General features: G+C 37.3%; 1 protein-coding gene across 3 annotated transcripts in view; it reads right to left on the bottom strand.

The window, feature by feature from the left end:
- Window positions 1-22,145, bottom strand: part of ZNF277 (zinc finger protein 277) — a 127,027-nt gene that overhangs the window by 51,310 nt on the left and 53,572 nt on the right. The window contains exons 1-4 of one of the 3 annotated variants that reach the window (XM_008569616.1): window positions 14,078-14,364; window positions 11,673-11,870; window positions 4,088-4,176; window positions 3,739-3,821 (exon numbers count right to left, since the gene is read on the bottom strand). In XM_008569616.1, the coding sequence (XP_008567838.1) occupies window positions 3,739-3,821; window positions 4,088-4,176; window positions 11,673-11,870; window positions 14,078-14,364 (657 nt within the window). Of the gene's footprint in view, window positions 1-3,738; window positions 3,822-4,087; window positions 4,177-11,672; window positions 11,875-14,077; window positions 14,365-22,145 lie in introns of those variants that run through there. The other 2 variants (XM_008569623.1, XM_008569633.1) reach the window with 2 other exon arrangements.

Below are 22,145 nucleotides of genomic sequence, written 5' to 3'. Positions count from 1 at the left end.
TTCAAAACGAAAACTGGGAATACACAAAAATCTCATAAATTTTGAGAAACCAGTGAGGTCTTGAAGAAAGTAGCAAAAGAAATATAATTCTAGCCTTAAATCTGCTACTGTGACTTTAGGAGATACCCCCACCTTTGCTACGTTTGTTGTGATTTGTCTCAAAGATAAATGCAATATAAAGGATATACTGAATCGAAACCTTGCTAGGGCTGAACCTAGTGTGTTTGTATAGGGTATCCCATGACAACAGAGTTTTGGTCATTTCCCTGACATAAACCTTGCCAAGACATGGCTTTCCTACATGTGGGTTTTTTTTTTTTTTTTTAAATGAGGTTTGGGGAAAATACCAATATAAACTTATGAGTATAGCAAGGACTATGGAAGGATGTTTAAATACTGCAAGACATCGTTTCTGCTCTCAAAGAAATTACCAAGTCATTTTGAACTAAAAGCAATCCATAAAAAGGTACTTAGAATTCCAAATAACAGAATAAATATTAAAGAATAATACATATGCAAGTCATCATTAATGCAGATCAGGAGAGCAAATGCTACATTAATACTCTGGTTTGAGGGTTCTCCCTCACACACCTGAGTTGAGGTCCTACTGATACTGAGCTAAGTTCACTCAATAATAGACTAGATTATGTGCCCATTACCATAAGAAATTACATTTCCTAGAAGCTAGGCTGAAATCCTGATTAATAAAGACAAGTTGATTGATAAAATGTAATCAATAGAAACATAAAGAAAAAAACAACCATACTGTGGTAAAAAGGGTGACTTCATAAACCTCTGGGTGTATGATTCTCCTAAGATGAGTTTTTAGAGGGAGAAAATGGGTCAAGAGCATACACATCTTCAAGAGTTCCAATTTATGATGACAAAGGTCTTTTCAGAAATGGCACACAGGGCTGGCCAGTTAGCTCCATTGTTAGAGGGCAGCCTTAAAACACACCAAGGTCATGGATTCGGATCTCCATATTGGCTGGCCACCAAAAAAATCCCAGAAATAGAACACAAGTTCACATTCTTAAAAGGAGCTGAAAAAGAACTTGACTCAACATTCTTGCCACCATTTAATATTACTATTTTCCAAACCCTGTTAATATGACAGAAGGAAAAAAAAGTATATTGTTACTTTTGTTGAAAGTTGTTTCATTTGCTCATTTAGACTTCTTTCTGGAAATGCCTGTTACTGATTTGTAGAGCTCCTATATATAAAAGAGATAGATCCTATAATCATTACCAGCTCCCACAGGAGGATCATCCACACAAACCTCATGCTTCCACTCTATATAGCATTAAATTGTGACAAACTGGCTGACTGCAAATTGAACCTGTCTTCCTGCTGCTTGGCAAATGATCCTCTAGCCATGACTCCCAAAGGCTGGCTATCATAAACTTCCTCTGCTTTCTCTGAACTCCAATGTCAGCTGGAATCCCCTCCCTATAAAGACATGTCAGACCATAAGCATCCAGGACAGTGCAATTCCTAGAGACTAAAATATTACAAGGCACGTGGGAGGCTGAATAAACGACTACTAGCCTGGCATGGCATGGCTTAAAAAGGCATATTGTTTTAAAAACCTAGTTCTGCTTCTCATCACTGTATCGTCCTGGGAAAATTAATCTTTCTATGCCACAGTTTCCTCACCAATAGAAAGGCATTTAATAGCTACCTCACAGGGTCACTATGAAGCAATGACCTAATGAAGGGCATGGCATATGGCTAACATTAAGTAACTATTAACTTCTGCCTATATCTCCAAGTTGATCTTTCCTAGGATTTGACAGCTTTAAATGTGTTTTTACACAGCTACATTTAACATTTTTTCTTCATGTCACTCTGAAGGGCAATGAGGACGCATCAAAGGGACTTTATCACTATTAGGTCAATGTTCATGATACAGAAGGATTTCCATAATTTAGCTCCATCCTACCTCCTCAAATCTATCTCATATTCCTCCCCATAGAAAACTTTCTACCTTAGCCAGACTAGACTTATTCAACTTTCCTGAATACATCTTGAACATTTAGATCCATAAGTATTTTCCTTCCCTTCTATACAACTCTCCAACTACCCCAAATCCTTCTTATTGTTAAGAAACAGTATTATTATTGTTATTTTTATTATCAGCTAATATTTACTGAGTGCTTTTTATGTGCCAGGTACTATTCTGTTCTAAGAGTATTACATGCATTATTCCATTTAATAATCTTCACAAGGCCTACAAGAGAATCTACATTATCTCTATTACTAAGATAAAAACACATATCTGTCTTTCTTCTCTTCAGACTGCACTCTGTTGTAGTATGTACTATGCCTTGTACTTCCTTGCATAATCACTAGTTAAGAATTCAATGAACATGTATGGACTAATTACATTTTCATTCTTTTTTTTTTTTCTTTAAGCTGTCATAATGCTTACTTTCATCAAATCTATCACTTTGTCAGACTGTAAAGTAAAAAAGGTACCTAAATTTGGTAGATGTAGAAATTTTTAGAAACTCGAATCTATCTGCAGATATACAGTAAAGATTCTGCATGCTGAGGGAGCAGCAATGGTTGAAGTAGTTGGGTTTGAGTTCTTATAAAGAAGTCCTTGGGAGTACTAGGATCATGACAGCTTGATCATTCTCGATTAAGGCCACTGTGAGCAAGAGTGAGAAAACTCATGAAAATTAAAAATTATGAATAAGTATGAGCAAACAAAATTCATAAAATATGACAGTAAATTCACCTTTGTTTTGCAGATTTCATAAGACACTACCATAGGAAGAGAAGAGAAACTCAAGAAGTCTTGTTTCTTCACTGGATTTGTTGTACAGAAAAAAGCATAATTTTTCTTACAAATCAATTGACATCCAAGAATATTACCTTCCCTTAGTGAAAAAAATTATTTGGGATGTCTACAAAATAAAATGTACTAAAAGGGACTTTCTCAAATTATAATACTATGATAAATAGGATTTATTTTCCTCCCAGATCTCTTGAGGATATAGCACATTTGTATTGTACCTCTCTCTCATAACATATCTAGGCAAGTCCAAAGATACAAGGAAGACGTATAAGCAACCACTAAAGGAAGAGCAAGTCAATTTCAAGTGATAGTCAAGATTAAATCACAAATAATGGAAAACCGTGTACTTTTAAACAAAATTAATAACTTAAAAAGTTTATTTCTAATTAACTTATGAAAATTTTCATACTTACATATATTATCTTTTTTACGGACTAAAGATGCTGAAGTTTTCAAATTATCTTGCTTACAATTAAGGCTAAAAATGAGAAAGGCTACTATGTTGATCAAACCGTATGCTTAATTCATAAAGGGGAATAAAAGAAATGCTAGTGCATAGCACATTCCAGCAAAGAGCAGAAAAAAAGGTTAATCAATTCAACTCAATTTTAGCTGAGGGCATTTTTCCACAGCTACTGAACCCTAGCATGTGTCAGGCAGCTAAAATTACACCAAAACGTGTAAGCTCTATTGTTATTTTAGAGATAATCCAGGAAGCAAAACAAAGCCAAAAATTCTATCTGCATTTTTAACATGAAATGCTTTTTCAGTCAAGTGTATACTTTTTTCTGTTTTAAGATCTTTATGTATTGTTTCCTCTTTCATGTACGTTTGAAAGTTTCCATAATAAAAAGTGGAAAAAAAAAAAGGGTACAATAACAAGACTATTTTGTATGTATTTCTGACACTGTTGACACTTTAAAACAATTCTTACCAGTTTCTGTTTCTGAAGCTCTTCTCTTAGAACTCTATCTTCTGGTAAAACATCACATAACAAAAAGTAATTATCTTGTTCTTCTGTTGAGAGATTAGGAAAATAAATGAGAAAAAAGATATTAATCATTTTTTCCAGAGGATTTATTCCTTTAAAAATGTGTGTGTGTGTCTATTATATCTCTTCTGGTATAGAGTTCTGCTTTAGCTTTATTCAAGTTAGGCAAAATAAACAGAGCAATTTAATATTAGCTACCATGAAAGAGAGAGCAATTCTAATAAGACAATAAGAGTATACCTTTAAAATTTTGGATTGTAGGAAAAGGATGGTAGCCAGGACTTACACTTACCAAGTGGAGCTGTGGAATTGATTCTTATCACACTACAAAAATCTGTGATGGGCTGTTCAGTGAACCTTTTCTTCCAATATAAAATGTACCTTAGATCAATCAAAACGAAAGGATGGTGAGAAGACTCAATATACTACTTTCTTTAGAATGATAGGATTTTATAAGAACATTTAGTTATTCCAAAACTAAAAACTGAAAACTGTTAGAAAATTTGTGAACACAAAGGCAATGGAGCATTGTAGAAGTATGAAATAAATATTTAATAAAATGAAATTACCCTGTAAAGGCATGAAAATAATTAAATTTTAATATCCCCAAATTCAATACACAGACATATAAAAAGTTAAAATGAATTATTTTTATGTGATAAAGTTTTCTGAAATAACATCTAAGTGTATTTAAAATGCAACAATGATTAAACAGGCTTGTGATACATTCACTAATAATGAGAAAGATGAGTGGTTATCTTGCACATCAAAAGAAAAGAGGTTGGAAGAGTAATGCAATGAGAAATCAGTCTAAATTCAATAACTATATATAACAAGATAGAAATTCCATATGTCCACACTGTCTCTGAAATGAGACAAATTTAGCCTTTGGAAAAATAGTCGAGCTTACAATTCTTGTATCTAATGAGCAAGAGTTAAAAGCAGCATACTAGCTAAATTTAAAAGCAAAGCAAAGCATAACAGCCAGACCTGCATATCGGATGAAAGAGGAATTAAGATGATAGGATTCAATGAGTTGTTCATCTTTCCATCTATGACGGGTTTCAAAAAGTTTGTGGAAAGATTTGTATTATCTTTTAATTCTATTTTTCCACGAACTTTTTGAAGCACCCTAACAAGATTTATACTAGCAACTACAATCTCATTTATGAAATGGTACCAAGAAGAGAATGTGGAAGGGAAAGGAAATAGCAAGGCTGACTCTATAGCTGACAACTTCTCAGGCTACACAAGTGATGGATAAAACAAATAACTCACACCAAAGAACCAAAGCCTCTTCAAAGATATGGGACTTACTGAAATATAAGAAGTGTATGGATAGAGTAGGAATTTGGACATTTTAAATGGCTTGATACAGCACTTAGCAGTATTTTGCCCAATAGTAAGTCAACAATAAATGTTTTAAAGATGTAGATGAGCATTTGAAGATTCTCTAAGTAGCCCCCAACTCCCAATAGTTTGTCTCCTTTTTATTCTTACCTCCCTTTTTCTTAACATTAATTTCCCAATCCCATGGTGCTCTATGGAAAGGGCATTTGTATATTAGGAAAAAAACCTTGCTGGGGAGAGGTCTGAGAGAGAGAACCATGACATGAGCTGACATAAAATATAAGTATAAATGGATAACAACACTGAGTCAGTACAGAACATATGAAGAGGTCAATGAATAATGTATAAAAATGGAACCACGTTTCAGTTCTTTCTCCTCATGTACAACCATACTGTCAACCTTTAATGAAGAGTCAATACTATTCCTCTCTTATCTGTACAGATCTTATGCTAGAACAGTTTTTTTTAAAAAATAAGACAGTGGTTGATGTATTAATAACTAACTCAACCACCCCAGAGGCACTGGTGAATAGAGAAGAAACTTTTTTTTTTTCCTTTTTATCTTTTTTACTGACCGGTAACGGGATCGCAACCCTCGGTGTCGCGCCCGTACCAGGGACCGGCAACAGGATCGCAACCCTTGGTGTTGCGCCCGCACCGTGCTCAGCCAGTGAGCGGGAACCGGTCTCCACATGGGATCCGAACCCTCGGTGGGAGCCGCCGCGCTCCCAAGCGGCGCACTTTCCAGTGCGCCACCGGGCTGGCCCAAGAGAAGAAACTTTGAATTCAGAGATATGAATCTGAATTAAAAGTTACTTAACCTTTCCGAAACTAAGTCTACTCATTTGCAAAATGAATTGTTGATAATTAAATAGGATAATGCATGAAAAGCAGTGTCTAAAATCCTGGGTGTTTAATAAATGGTAGTTATTATTAGAAGAAAAAGTAACATATTTAGTTAAGACTAAGGTAATAAAGAATTTATGTTTATCCCAGAAAAATAACTGTGCCTTAAACAACCATAATAACATTTCATCAAACGTCTAATGAGAAAGTCAAAATAGCTATATTAATAATGTCAAAGGGCACATACAGGTGGCTAAGGTGGTGGTGGAAGAGTTGAATGATGATGACAATGACAACAATGACAATTATTAGCAGCTACCACTTACTAAGCCCTTACCTGCCCAAGATCACACAATTAGAATATCAGAAAGGGATCTCAACTTGGTCTCTCTGGCTCCAAAGCCAAATTTGGTCTTCTGCAATACAGTGTCCTCTAGTGTCAAGTGGGGACCAATCTGTACAAGAATTTCAGAAAAGGGAATGAAAAAGCCCCTATAATTATAGCTGTAGAAAACACTTGAAATAATTTTTTTCTCAGAGACCAAGGAGGTCACATAGAATGCTTTTTTGACAAGGCAGAAACAGAACTATAGAAATGAAGTCTGAAGGGAGAGCGGACGTCTTCCCTTTCTGAAATGCATACCACCTAACAGTAGACCTTAGTCTGAAGTGCTCCTAACTTCCTATGTAAGGGCTGAAATTTGACCAGCTGTTTGGGGCTGTTGATTTGGAACTGCTTGAGTAGGCAAGCAAGAAATGTGAAGAAGCTCCACTACAGAGGTAAAATGGCCTAATTCCAATAGTCAATGGGTCTCAGTCTCCTAAGACTTCCAGGTTTGGGTATTGTCTTCTTGACCTTTGAATGGAAGAATCACATCACACACTTACTTTATATTAGAGCTTACTTCAAGGTGATAGGCACAAATCACTAACATTGACTTAAAATCATGGGAAGATTCTGTCTAGCAGAGCCTCAGTTGCTCTACTCGAGTACTTAAGCAGAGTTTCCCACAGGATGAAGAGAGAAAAGACACTGCTATATGCTCACAGTCTGGCAGTTTTTACATTGGTTAAAAGTTATTTTATTGCTCCATTAACAAGTAGTCATGAATTTTGGAAATGATGTTTTCCAGATACCATCTCTAGGAACATTTCTGAGATGATGTTGGCTTTCATGGGCAGGGGAATAAAGTAGGTAATTGGACCAATAGGAACAAAGCTGTCATTTGTGTAAGGACACCATGGGCACTCAAGTGGAGGGGGAGGGGGAAAGCATTCCCTAGCAATATGGCGCCCTTCCTGGTTCTTCTCCGCAGTAAACAAGCCCGCCGGTGCCAACACCCAAGCCCACCCGCGCCAAACCTCAGCCAGTCGCAGGTCAGGGCTCACTTCCTGCCCAGCCCCGTCCAATCAGCTACCGCCCGTCCACCCCCTATCCAAACCCAGAACACAGCTCCCTATAAATGTATGCGCAGTCCTTGAATAAAGTGGAACTTCTCTGGCGAAATGTCAGCTTGGGTCCTGTCGCCTTATCAGCTCGGGTTCTCCACCCTTTCAATTTGAGTACCCTCTTCCTGACCAAAGGTTGAGTGACAACAACATCAAAGAAAAAAATCATCTGTTACAAAAGCAAAACATAATAAACCACCATACAACTTAAATATGTGAAATTACGCATTATATCTTATGGTATAATAACCTTACGTAAATAGACCTCAATTGCGACATACATTTGACCTAAGTCTAAATTTGAGTTAAGAAACATCCTAGTTATTAAACAAATAACAGTGTTTTTTGAGTTTATAATTACAATCAAGAGGTGTCAATATATACATTTCCCTATGGTTGGTACAGGTACTCAGATAATTGTATTCAATTGAGATGACAGAGAGCAGATCTTCAGTACATGCTTCTTGTGCCATTTTTTCCCACCCACTAGAACATATTTTTCAAAGTTAAGGGATCTTGTAGTGCTTCTTTTCTACATTTTCTCCTACTTCTCTAATTTATTAAAAGCAATTGCTTTTTACAATTGCAACTACTCAACATATAAAGGCTGCTAAGAAATAACATGTGGTAGGAACTCTTTATGTGAATGACAGTTATCAAAGCATTCCATACTTTACAGTAATTACTAGGTCCACAGCAAGTACTTTTTTTCTTTCAAAAGCACTTCAAATCATGTCTCACAAAAAAATCCTTGTAGTAATATCTTGCCTGCCCAGTCCTCCACTGTAACTGGTGTGCTATTGACAGAGACATAAAGGTTTGAGATATGATTGTTAATTAAGTGGCACCAAATTAATAGAATTTAATATAGAAAGGGGCAAGAATTAAGGAGTTAACATTTATCTTTTGGAGCAATTTTACCTACAGAATAAAGCTAGCTCAGTATAAATAACTATATTAAGTGGGCTCAAAGGAAACATTTTTACCTTTGTTTTTGTTTTATTTCCTCTGTCCCAGGAAGTCTTACTGTGTTTCAATAAAGAAAACATAAAATGTTTTTTTTTTTTTGTTTTTTTTTTGTTTTTTTAAAAGATGACCGGTAAGGGGATCTCAACCCTTGGCTTGGTGTTGTCAGCACCACACTCAGCCAGTGAGCAAACCGGCCATCCCTATATAGGATCCGAACCCGTGGCCTTGGTGTTATCAGCACCGCACTCTCCCGAGTGAGCCACGGGCCGGCCTATAAAATGTTTTTAATACAAAAACTTATAGCTTACTTCTTATAAAGCACAAGGTAAGTCCATCTTACCCTTATCTATTATTTATTGTTTTTATTACTTATTGCACTTAGAATCCACAATTCCTCTCTGAGAAGTTCTGAGTAAATTCATTCATGCCAACTGAACTGTTCCCACCTCTCCACCTCCACCCCTTATAAGTTCTTTTCTGAAGTTAGGAATAAGTCACATAATGTTGAGAAGATTCCAAACTTAACTTTGATCATAGCTAACACCTGTATTGTTTTGGAGAGTAATTTTCAGTTTCCCTAAATAGTAAGAGGTTATCAAAGGACACTGGATATATTAAAAAGTATTTGAAAGCAAAAGAGTTTATCAGATACATTCCCTGTCAATTCAAATTAATCTCATTTTTACTTCCTGAAAGTAAAAATTTTATTTAATTAGGAGGACAGTTGATAAGGAAAAACTAGGTTTCCAAATTTAAAATAGATGTTTAACCATATACTTAAAAAAATACTTATGTCATATATGTATAATTAAAGCATCCATTTTATTGCATAACTGCATTTAGAGCATGATTGATACCAACATTTAATTACCAACTCCTAAGCTCTGAGACCTAGTAAATAATTTGATTTTCTTGCCCACATACAGATAAAATGAGATTAATATTAATGGTAAAAGTAGATTGATTAGTACAAATATAGCAACTTAACTATCATACATAAGCACAAAGGAGAAAATACAAACAGATTCAGACATTCCTCACAGATTTTAGGGGTAGAAGAGAAAAAAAATCTTAACACTATTCAATGATAACTGGTAGACAAACATATTTTTTCAGCAATTCTTTAAGGTGAGTTTGCGCTTATTTGATAAAAGAGTAAAAGAATAGTTTCACATTAAAGAAAAGCTGAGTAACACAAGAATAACCCACTTAGTAATTCTGTCAATGGCTATATCAATAAGAAAAGAATTATAAGATCTCTAGCCTAAGAAGTGTCTAAAACAAAATCAACAGATCTGTCTACATATAACTAGGTATCGTATGAGAAAGCTCCCGGAATACTCTGAGAAAACACACACACCCACACCCACCCCCCCACACACTTACTTTAGTTGAAAATAAAGAATAATGAATGAGAATGAGAAGCACAAAGTGCATCTTTGGAAAGTATATATGGAATTAGTATATTCTACCAGTTGGTGACATTTATCATTTGTATAACTTTCCTCCCCTACTCTGTTCTATCTCTGCTCCCTGACCAGGTAGCATCAAAATATTCTCAAAAATAGCAATGTTGAGTGGATATAGGGGCCATGCACAGAAGGCACGCAGCAGATGTTCAGTATTGGTACTAGGAGGTTGGAAAGAACAGGAAGGATAGAAATCAGGGCTAGAGAATAGCTAATATTACCCCTTTGGGTGAGCTGGTTATTCCAACTTAAAAACAAACCTTCTTTCTAGAAATTCAGATGATTTAGAACACTGAAAGAAATTTTCTCAGAAGTTAAATTTTAGAAACGATAATTAGGTTTTCAGACCAGCATAAATGCCTATAGAAAAATTAAGCAATAACTGCAGAAAACAGATTTCGAATATATCCTTGGTAATCAAAATACAAAAAGAAATTTGGCAACCACTTATTGGGTATACACTATGTCTCAGGTAATAGTAGGTGCTATGCACACCCTGTTTTATAACTGTATAATACTCAACAACCTTATGAGGGCTGGTGTTAGCTTCACTTTACAGATGAGGAAACTGATGCTTACAGTCAGTAGTTAAGTAGCTTGCTGGAAGTCACAAAGTTAGGAAGTCTCGAAGCCTGCATTCAACTGTAGGCCCACCTTGTCTCATAGTCCACTCTTAATAATAACAGCTTGCTGCTCTGAAGACCCATGATAAGAAAGGAGTTGCTTGCTAGCAATGATTTATGTGGTCTGGGAGATAGGTAGTTTAGATGCAGGAATATTACAATGTCTGGGCTACTCTAATGTTTTGTAGAGAAATTAGGACAGAAAACCTTAAAATGGGACATTACCAGATATACCAAACTGTAGGCTTTCAGTAACTATACAAGTCAGTAACCACTATGATATTGCCTCTATGGAAAACACTTTCCAAGTTTCAACCAATCATGACATGAACATAACTACTCGACAGCACCTGCTTAAGAAAAGGTCATTCTCTTGGACAACTATTTCCAAAAACCATAAACTGGGAAAAAAAGGAGTAATTGCCTATAACACTTGTCTGCTGATATGGATCATTCTAAGTTAGTTACTTGTAAGCTGGAATCTAGCTCACTTTGGGTCCTGGCTGTGTAGGTTAGGATCATACAAAAAAAGAACATTTCATACATGCCCAATGTTGGCAGTTCCTCACCTTTTGTCTGCTTTTTCGTCTTCCTTGTTCTATTCCTCACAGAGCCTCAGTCACTGACCTCAATAGCTGTCTACTCTTATACCTCTTTGGCTTGCTCAATGATTCAATTTTTTTCTGGTTTTCAACCTCATCACAGCACTTAAACTGAGATTTGTTTGGACAGTATCTTTGTGGACTGAGAGGCTCCAAGGATCCTTGTTCCCAAACACTGTCTTTTGGGTAGCCTGTTACCAAATCTATTCTGGGCTTTCTGGAAGGACCTACTTAGGTAGAGAATGCCTATGGCCTAAAACATGGAAAAGAACATCAATCTGATAGACATCAACAATCTCATGGGATATTTCAAAGGGAATATTCCTACTCTTTGGAAAGCTGGTCTATTTCCTGAATTTGTAGAAAACGCATCAGGATGTAACATTCTCAAATACAACTTTCACACTCAAGAAAAAGAGTGCAAAGATTTTTTTTAAAAAAGTCTAAGGAGAAACCTGAAAAAGAATATGAATTTTCATATTCATATAAGAATTATATTATGTACAGGTCATGCCATTCCTTTAATGAACAATAAATCTAAATCCTTTATGAACAAAACAAAAATTTACCTTTGGAAATCAGCAACCAACTTGATGTCAGCTATAACAATCTTATGCTCAATAATCATGTGCTTTAGAAGTTTGTCATGCTCAGCCACAGGAAAATGTTCTTCACAGAAAATACAAGGCACAGATGGAGAACCTTCTAGAGTGGTGGTGCCACCTGGACTTTCTGGCAGGGAAAGCGGCTCCAGGATACAATCCCCACTGTCTGGAAGAGACAAAAAAAAAAAAAAAAAAAGATGAAAGAAAGAAAGAAAGAAAAGCTGAAACCAAATCTTCAGATGGATGATTTTTCACCTCCTGCATTAAAAGGATCCTAAAGATATTTACATACCTCCCCAAAGAAAAATACACAGTGCCAGAGAGGATACTTTATTATCATTTTAACCAGCTTCTGCACCCAGAGGCAGGGAGTATTGCAAAGGAGCTCAAACTCCTCATTTGCTCACTTGAATGAGGGAAACCCATTTGTCAGGGCAGCTGTTCAAGCCTTCTTGGACACTGGCCAATGTCAGCAATTCCAGGGGTACTTGCAAGGGGAAAGGATGCAACATGCTGGGTCAAGGTTCTAAGGCCCAGTTGTGACCTATGGCTGAGAGTCATCACACTAAGAGAAGTAAATGGTATATACTGATGCTACAGATGACAGACCAATCTTTAAAGCTGTTTCCTGCAGCACCTGCAAACTTTCCTGTTTCTCGTTATTTGTCATGTGGAAAGAAGACAGCTCTCACTTTGTGTTGACAGAGCATGTGCTGGGTGACTCAGATAGTAATTTTCTATGTTGATTTATGTCTATCATTTGCTTATTACACAATTATGTATCACAATTCAGGTTCTGTGAACAGAGAGATGAATTCTCAATTACTAGACATATATGGTAAACATTTTTTCTGTCTGTACTATTCCTTTTCCTAACATCACCTACTTTAAGCTTTAAGAGTTGAAGAGTGTAAGGTCTGTTTGATTTCAGAATCTGAAACTACAGCCAGTGTGTCAGGAGTTCTCTTTAGTCTGCTAGGGTGGAAGCCTGGACCTGTGGCCTTATGCAGGCTATTGAGTAGTTAATAACTAGGTAACCAGGGGAAGGCCTTTGGCATTTGTGGAAGGGCAGGGAACCTTTTTCAGAAAGAAAGACAGCTATTCCATAGACAACAGACTTTGGAATTAGGTTACTATGAGTTTTCCTATTAAATTTTATTTTCTTATTTTTATCTTTACCTTATTTTTAAAGCATTCTTAATTTAGTAGTTAATTGAATCAGTCACTGGTATACTGCTGACCATGACCTAAGAATTAGATAAGTGATGTAAGAGGGCAGCATTTACTCTCTCGCTTAACAAAAATCCACTGAGTTATCTACTGGGCTCTGATCTTTCCTTTTCAATGCTGCATTACATGATCCTTACCATCAAGGTTAAAGTGCTCATGATTTGTTTGAAAGTACAAATAAGCAGATAAAGAGATAGTGATAGAGACTGTACAGTGTTTATGGGAGCAGGGGGATAGGGAGTCACTTAACTGAGCTGGAGAGGGAAGGTGTCCCATAGGAGAGGACTTCTAATACATCACTTACACATATTCTCTTCATATTAGCATATGCTAAATCAAACAGTTTATCTTGTTCATAAAATTATTAAAACCAGAGAAGGTGAAAATAGATAGGATATACATGACATTAGGGAGAATGTTTAAAATACACAAGCACTTTAGAAGCATTATTAATGAAATTGGTGTTACCAATTATATTTATTAAATTAGTAATGGAGTCAAGGAATTCTGGAATTCTATGGTTCTTCTGTTGTAGGTTATAATTTTCAGTTGTAGGTTAAATTCTGTAGAAACTTAAACCCACATGTGAAAAACAGGATGGGGGAAATAGAGATAAGTAACATATTTATGAAACTCTATGATAATATTTTACATCCACTAGAACATGACAACAAAAGGCAGCATATTTTAAATAAAGGTAACATTAGTAAACATTACCTGCCATACAGGAAATAAGTGCTGCACTATATCCTTCTCCCCAAATCTAACTGAAATACTTGTGAATTCATTTTGTTTGACAGCACAAAATAAGCACATGGTATTACTTATCACCAACAGCAGGAATTAACATTTACTGGGGGCTTGCTATTTGTAAATTACCAGCAAAGTGTTTCAGGGCATTTTCTGAATTAGTTCCAACTATCTTATTTGGTAGTACTATTATGATCCCATCTTCCAGATGAGGGAATTGACTCTTAGGAAAGTTAAGTAATTTCCCAAAGTCACAATGTTAGTACATAGCCTGAACATAAATTGAGACTAAACTGAAAGACTACATTATTCTGCCACCACTACCAAAAGGCATTTCCCCAACTCTATTTCTTCTTTAATATGCATGTTCAATGCTGTTTTGAACTTACATGTATTTATAAGCTCCTTTGAACTTATATGTATTCTGCCAGTGTCCTGCAGTCTCCCTGATACCACCTCCACTAGCAATTCTTGCACAAATCTCAATAGGCCACATCCTCCAAAAATCAATGGAGTACAGTTCATCTCTGTCATTGCCTTTATTTTTTCTCAAGGCTTTACTGCAAACTCTCTCCGATTCCTGTGGTTCAATTTTCTTCCCTTTTGTATGTCTAATGCCCAGTTTCTCTTTTTTCAAGTTATTCCAAACGGAATGGACATACATGTTCATATACATTAGAATCAAATTGCTTGCAGTCACTGAAAAGGTATAGAGAGGAGAGAAATCATGAATATGCAAATTTCACGTATGAAGAACTTGTGCTTTGGGGGTATTAAGTTGTATTTGGGAGCTTGAGTTACTATGCATTCCAAAAAATAAGTTTTAACAGGACATTTTTAGACAAGGTTTTACAGTTTTATCTCTGACTCCCTACCCATTTAGCACCTTGCTCAAAATTATAACAGCATTGATCACATGGAGTGATATGTTTACCAATTTTGTCCTCCTTTCCCCCCTTCATATTGTTAGCTCTTAGAAGGCAAGGTGAGTCCTGGTTGTCTTTACCCGGCATGTACACTGAATGAGCCTGGTATCCACACCATGACTAAAGCCATCATTGTATGTTTGTTTTGTGCCAGGCATTGTTAAGCAGTTTACATGTACAGTATTAACTCAATCAATCCTCATGTAACTCTATTACAGAGATTCCATTTCTATCTCTATTTTACAGATGAGGGAACTGAGACACTGAGAAGCTAAGTGAACTGCCCTAGGCAGCTGTTAAGTGGTAGAGCCAGGATTTTAATCCAAGTAGTCTGGCTTGGATTAAAGCACTCTTAATGCTTAGATTGGGTTTAACATAATTTAATTGATTTGATTTGACAGAGAATTACTCTGGAATTAATGTAGTAGTCTAGTCAATATTTTAATGAAATGGGCTGGCAACTAGAAAATTGTAAATTACCTATCTGATGCTTCCTATTAAGTATAATTAATGTTTTTGATAGGATTATAAATTTCTGAGTTGTAGAAACAATATATCTCTATTTACAAAATTAAATAGCTATGTAATGTTTGTATTTTACTGTATGATGTCTTCATTCATTAATATGAATAATTTTTTAGTACAATAGTTTTGCTTTTATGAAACAAAAGAAGAATGATTTTTTTAGGCACAGAAAAGTACACTAATAAATAATAAACTTTCAAAAGTACCAGGTGACCACAGATTTAAATTCTTGTTTTAGAACATTTGAATTTCTCAAACTTCTGGTCAAAATGGCAGAATAGACAGTCCCCAGCATCACTCTCTCCCACAAATCAACCAATTTACAACTATAAAGAAGCAATGACAGCCAAGCTGGGGCCGCCAGAACTCAGGGGAAGAGGAGGAGAGACCTACAGAGTTCATGAAAGTAGCAGAAGCCATGATGAGAGAAAGAAAGGATCACTCCCACCATTTTGAGCCCAAGTTGCTTCAAGCCTTGAGCTGGTGAGCACATGGAGCAAGAGCTAGCAAAAGCCACTGCTGTGCCCTTTGTATGAAGTTGCTTGGAGGCTGTAGGGGAGAAGAGGGCCTTGGTGGCCCCCAGACCAGTAAGACCATTAACAGGGTTCCCATGGACCCACATAGGAGCAAGGAGCCAGACAACTGAAAAAAGGAGCCACTCAGAGGCTGGTGAGTCATTGCAAGGGACCTGCGCGTGGCCTACCCCATAGGAAGTGCTTGGAGTGTGGAGGGTGGGGGAGATAGGCCACTGGGGGAACACTGGTGCAAGGACAGCTGATCTGCTCCCCAATCAGTGCAGGACCACTCAGTGGAGACTGGTCAGGAATATAGAATTGCAAAGGGTGCAGTTTGCTGAAAAGATTCAGGCCCAGACCAGAGTTTCCACACAACCCAGGTGTACCAGATCTTAAGAGACTCAGAAGTGCTTACAAGATCAACAATTAAAACCTGAGCTGCACAAAAAGCCTTCCCCAGGGAATCAGCAGCAAAGCAGCAATTTAGCTCAACCACAGGGTTCAAGTGCTGGTCCTCACAGGAAGTTCCCTCATTTTAGAAGTAAGTAAAGGACAACAAATTAGTTCCAGTGCAGAGTTTAAGTGGAGGGAACAGTGAATAATCCAACACAGAACTGAAAAAAAAAGCAAAAACCCCACAGATCAGAGACAAAGTTCTGACATTAACTAGTAAAGGTCTAACACCACCAAAGAACACCTATAAAGCCTAAAGGACCAGAAACCCCCTGGGCTTCCAAGCCAGGGAAGGGGGAGGGCCATGGGCCTCAGGCACGCTCCCCTCCCTGACATCCACAACCAGCCCAGCAACGACCACCTAGCTGCCGCAGGAAATGCCGTGGGATTCCAAGCTGGGGCAATGGGGGACTGAGGGCCTCAGCCACCCCCCCACCAACAACCACAACCAGACCAGCAACGATCACCAAGCCACCACAGGAAGCTCCCCAGGCCCCTGAGCCAGGGCAGTAGAGGGGGTCAATGACCTCAGCCATGCCTCCTTGACATCCACAACCAGCCCAGCGATGACCATCCAGCTGCCGTAGGAGGCACCTTGGGTTCCCAAGCCAGGGTGGTGGGGGGCCAGTGGCCTCAGCCACACCCCCCTGACATCCATGACCAGCTCAGCAACAACCATACAGCTGCTGCAGGAATTGCCTCAGTCTCCTGAGCTGGGCCAATTGGGGAACCAATGGCCTCAGCCACATCCCCCAACATCTGCAACCAGCCCAGTGATGACCACTGAGCTGCCACTGGAACCCCCCTGGTCTCCCCTGCTGGAATGAGGGGGTTGCCACAGCTCTCGACCAAGCCTCCCCCTTTCTACTCCTCCCACCCTATTTCCCTACCCCCCTCCCTCAACCCTCCCCCACAACAGCTCCACAACATCTTAGAATGTAAAAAAAATATATTAAGTAAATAAATTAAAAATAAAAAATAAATTTCTCAAACTTTCTCAAATAATATATATATAAATATATAGATACATATGCATCTATATCTACATACATACAAATTTAAATATATGAGGGTACTTCAAAAAGTTCCTGGAAAAACATAATTGAAAGATATCTTTTCATGAACTTTTTGAAGTATAGTCATATATCTCACATCAATTAATTCCTTGAAAATAATTAGTTTTTGTCCTTCCACTGAATGGAAAGTCTTCCATTTTCTTGACAACTCTACAAATGCATTTCTCTCTTTGGTTATGTCCTAAACATATTAATAATTTAGAATAAAGTCAAGTGGTACTTTCAATATACTATCTATGTTTAACAGACTTTTCATTTAGAGAAAAGTCATGGAATATATTCTCTGCTCTTTTGACAATTTTGGTGATTGTAAAAAATAATACAACACCTATACAAGAAAATTTGTGTCAATTTTCTTTTGACCTGTTGTTGAGATACTAAAGTTAACAATTACTAATTTAGTCTAACTTATTAAGAAAAAAGCCTATTAATAATACAGTGGAGCTTGGCTACAATAATATTGACTGGAGTATTCAGCATTGGGTGAGTCAGGTGAGATTCTATCTTAAGAATTTTAATTGTTGAAATAGTAAAAGACTTCCTTTTAACAGCCTTCTCAGCAATAAAGCAGCTCTGTAATAGCAAGGCTTTAAAGGATTTAAGGATGAAAAATTATAAATTTTCTTTTAGTCCTGATATATGTAATAGAAACTTTGCTAAAGTTAGGCAAAGTTATAGCTGATATTCATTGTATCACTACAATTTTATGAACTTTTTTCCCTACTAAGTAATTCTCCTTCCAGCCCACTTTCAGGCAAAACGCTATCCAAGATACTGAGGAGCAAATGCCTACTCTCAAAGAACCAACATTTTCCCACTAGGGAGACTGGTCATGTTTACAGATACATATAACACAACTTAGAATGTCAGAAGCATCAGAGAAAAGAAAAGAACATAGTACAATTTTAAGATAACCCACATCTAGCAAATAAGATAGTGAGTTACCGGATTCATTCCTGAGTTCCAATCACATGCCAGCCTGCTAGGGCATGTGGTTTGGCCTTATTTTGAGACATTTAACAAATCCTTTTTCTTAAGTTACTTGGACCTGCCAGGATTTGGGCTGCTTTTATAAAGACATAGTTATGAACAGTCTTTTAAAGCTTCTACAAAACACTTGAGATGTTCAAAACATTAAAAAAATATATAATTCTCCAATTTGTCTACTGACAACTACTCTTGTGTCTTCAGTTAAGTTTAGTATCATAAATCCTATATCCATGATGTAATATAATCTTCTACAAATATGTGACCACATCAGAAAAATCACTTAACTCTTAAGATGAAAGATGAGGGAATAAAATAATAGTGGACAATAAATCAAGACACAACTGATTTTTGTACTAGCATTTCAGATACAGTATTAAATTTCCTGTTTACATCACAATTACAAAAAAGAATACAAAAAGTGATATAAATATCCTATCTCTAAAAGAATACATGGTCCATTTAACATAAATGGTATATGTTGCAAATTATTCATGTAACAACAAACACTGAATTTTGCCAACAGTTAATCTGACTAGCACTGGCTTCATTGGAATGTCTAAATACACCTGCAGTGGAATGACTTATGTCCCCCCAAAACTCACTGAAGCTTGAATTGTGTCCCCCAAGTTTTAGGTATAAGAAAGTTGGCCTCCACTGTGACTGTTAAGAGGGTGGGAAATCCTATTACGGTAATCGAAAGGTGGGGCCTTGAAGAGGTGATTAGATTATAGGACCATGCTGTAGTGAATGGATTAAAAATAGTGGTCAGGGGCGTGGCTTGGAGGGCTTTAAAAGGAGAACATGAAGAGTCTGTTTGTCTCTCTCTGCTCTGCCATTTTGCAATGTGATAGTCTGCCATCATTGAAGACACCACCAAAGAAAGCCTTTACCCTGTACTTTAGACTTCCTAGCCCATGAAACTGTAAACAATAATTTTTTCTTTATAAATTACTCAGTTCTGTGTATTTTGTTATAAGCAACAGAAACAGACTAATACAGCATCTTTACTAAAAACGACATCCAACTGAATACTTTAGTTATTTTTATTTTCAGGCAGTGGTTCTCAACCTTGACAGTACATAAGAATCAACTCTAGAGCTTTCTAGGTAAGTTCTTCCTTACAGCAAGTAGGGACTTCAAGAACTACTACCCTTTCCACTGATAAGCTAAACAAGGAAGCCAAAAACGCAGATGAAGAAGCCACAAAAGCATTTCTTTCCGTGTTTAAAAAACACCTGACTGATGGAAGTCTACATCGTAGGTCAGATATTTAATTTTTTTTTTTTTTCTTTTTTAAAAGATGACCAGTAAGGGGACCTTAACCGTTGGCTTGGTGTTGTCGCTCTCCCAAGTGAGCTAACTGGCCCAATCCCTACATAGGGATCTGAACCCATGGCCTTGGTGTTATCAGCACCACACTCTCCTGAGTGAGCCACGGGCCGGCCCAATTAAGGTTTTTTTTAAAAGATGACCAGTAAGGGGACCTTAACCGTTGGCTTGGTGTTGTCGCTCTCCCAAGTGAGCTAACTGGCCCAATCCCTACATAGGGATCTGAACCCGTGGCCTTGGTGTTATCAGCACCACACTCTCCTGAGTGAGCCACAGGCCGGCCCAGATATTTAATTTTGATGAAAATGTTATTCATTAGAAGCAAATGTTCCCAGGGATCTACACTACAAAGAAAGAAGCATGAGTCCCAGAATTCAAGGATGCAAAGAATTAAGACTGTGACTCTGGATGCAAATAATGTTATTCTTTTTATTAGGATTGCTCTGGTTACAAAGTACTACTGGTTTTGAGTGATCTGTTCCTAAACCTATTTCCCCCACAAGATCTGTTATTTTTATTCTGTGATTTTGTAGAATGCAAAGTTTTTCGGGAATGCATATATGGTATTAGAGCAGAAGCACATAAGTATTTTTAGGGTAGAATACACTGGAACAGATGAGGGTATCTATTGGCCAAGTGTGATAATATAGCTCAGCTTTAGACTTTGATTAACCCCTTTATAAAAGAGGCTGGGATTAGGCAATAAGGGTATCCCATATATTGAAAAAGTGCTTCTGAGACACTATATCATAGCTTACAGCTAGGAAGGACTTAGAACCAAAACCCCACTTTAGAGATATGAAAACTGTGACCCAAAAGCTTTTGTCTACAGAGTCATCCTCCTTAGTGAAGTGTTACAACAAGCCTTTTTCATACATGAATGCTAATGTCCATTATGACAAATGACCAGCTATCTTAAACGTTTCCGCAACAAGTTACAACCAAGTCAACAAGGAGGCTTTGTCCCTCCCTGACGCAGTTCGTTTTTTCCCGCAAAACAATGAAAAAATAGTGTTTTGTTTACTAAAACATGCTTTATAACTAATTTTACTGGAATAATTTATCCCCTCCCCCCCAATCCAGACATGTAATTGCCATACAAGTGAGATAAAAATGCTAAATGGAGAAAGATAATATAGTATGACTCAAGATTTGAGGTACTAATTCATGGGAAAAAAAAAATACTGATATTGAAGAGATGCAGAGTCTTAAAAGTGAAGAAACTCCTCAAGAAATCTAGGTTAAAACAACATGCTCAAGTGACTTTATTTGAAGTTATTAAGTGGCAATCAATGAAAATGAACCAGATGTTTACATAAACCACATAAAACAGAAAAAAGTAATTATCTTCAAAAAAGTGAAGTAAATCAAAATAAGCAAGCCAAGTGTATCAGTCCCTTTTCTGTTGCTTATAACTGGGTAATTTGTAAAGAAATACAATTTATTTCTTAACAGTTTTGCAGGCTGGAAAGCCCATTGTCCAGGAAGCACATCTGGTGAAGGCCTTCTTGGTGGGGTTCCATGGCAATCAGGGTATCACATGGCAAGAATGGTATGAGCAAAAGTTAACATGCTCACTTGCTCTCCTTACAAAGCCATTAAAACCACTCCTTGATAACCCATGTATTAGTCTGTTTCTGTTGTTTGTAACAAATACATGCAACTGGGTATTTTATAAACAACATGAAATTTATTGCTTACAGTTTCAGAGGCTGGGAAGTCCAAAGTCCAGGGAACACATCTGGTGAGAGTTTTCTTTGGAGGTGGCTTTAGAGCAATGCAGCAGTCTTCACATGACAGAAAACAGCAGAGCAGAGAGTTCCTCAAGCATTCTGCCTTTAAAGCCCTCAGAGCCACACCCCTGACCACCATTATTAATCTATTCATTAAGGCATGATCCTACAATCGTATCACCTCTTCAAGGCCCCACCTTTCAATTACCATAATAGGATTTCCCACCCTCAACAGTTACAGTGGGAATTAAGCTTCTAATATATGAACTTTAGGGGACACAGTTCAATCAACCCCCAGCAACCCATTTAACCATTAACCCACTGCTCCATGAATGAATTAATCCATTTATGAGGGCAGAGTCCTCATGATTCAATCAACGCCCCCACCAACAACCACAACCAGACCAGCAACGATCACCAAGCCACCACAGGAAGGCTTGATCCCTACCTTTCAAATACAATAATTGGATTTCCCACTCTCTTAATTGTGTTACAGTGGGGATCAAGTTTATAACACATACACTTTTAGGGGACATATTCCACCCATAGCACCAAGGAAAGATTATATACACTGACAAAATACAGTAAGCCATCCACAGTTTTGGTAGGTTTTACTTTGATCTGAAAGTAGTTATTATGATTCTAAAAAATCTTTCTACTTTGGACTTTAATTTTGCATATACAAAAAAAAATTTTCAGAAACAATGGTCTATATTCTTTGCACTTCTTGTGTTATAACATGAATAGAGAAAGACAAAAAAGCAATACGTTGTAGGGGCCGGCCCGTGGCTCACTCGGGAGAGTGCGGTGCTGATAACACCAAGGCCCCGGGTTCGGATCCCATATAGGGATGGCCGGTTTGCTCATTGGCTGAGCATGGTGCTGACACCACCAAGTCAAGGGTTAAGAT

The sequence above is a fragment of the Galeopterus variegatus genome, unplaced genomic scaffold, assembly GCF_000696425.1.
Source record: "Galeopterus variegatus unplaced genomic scaffold, G_variegatus-3.0.2 Scaffold27, whole genome shotgun sequence".
Classification (NCBI taxonomy): Eukaryota; Metazoa; Chordata; class Mammalia; order Dermoptera; family Cynocephalidae; genus Galeopterus; species Galeopterus variegatus.
The sequence above is the reverse complement of the archived record's forward strand: the minus strand, read 5'-3'. Positions and strand labels throughout refer to the sequence as shown.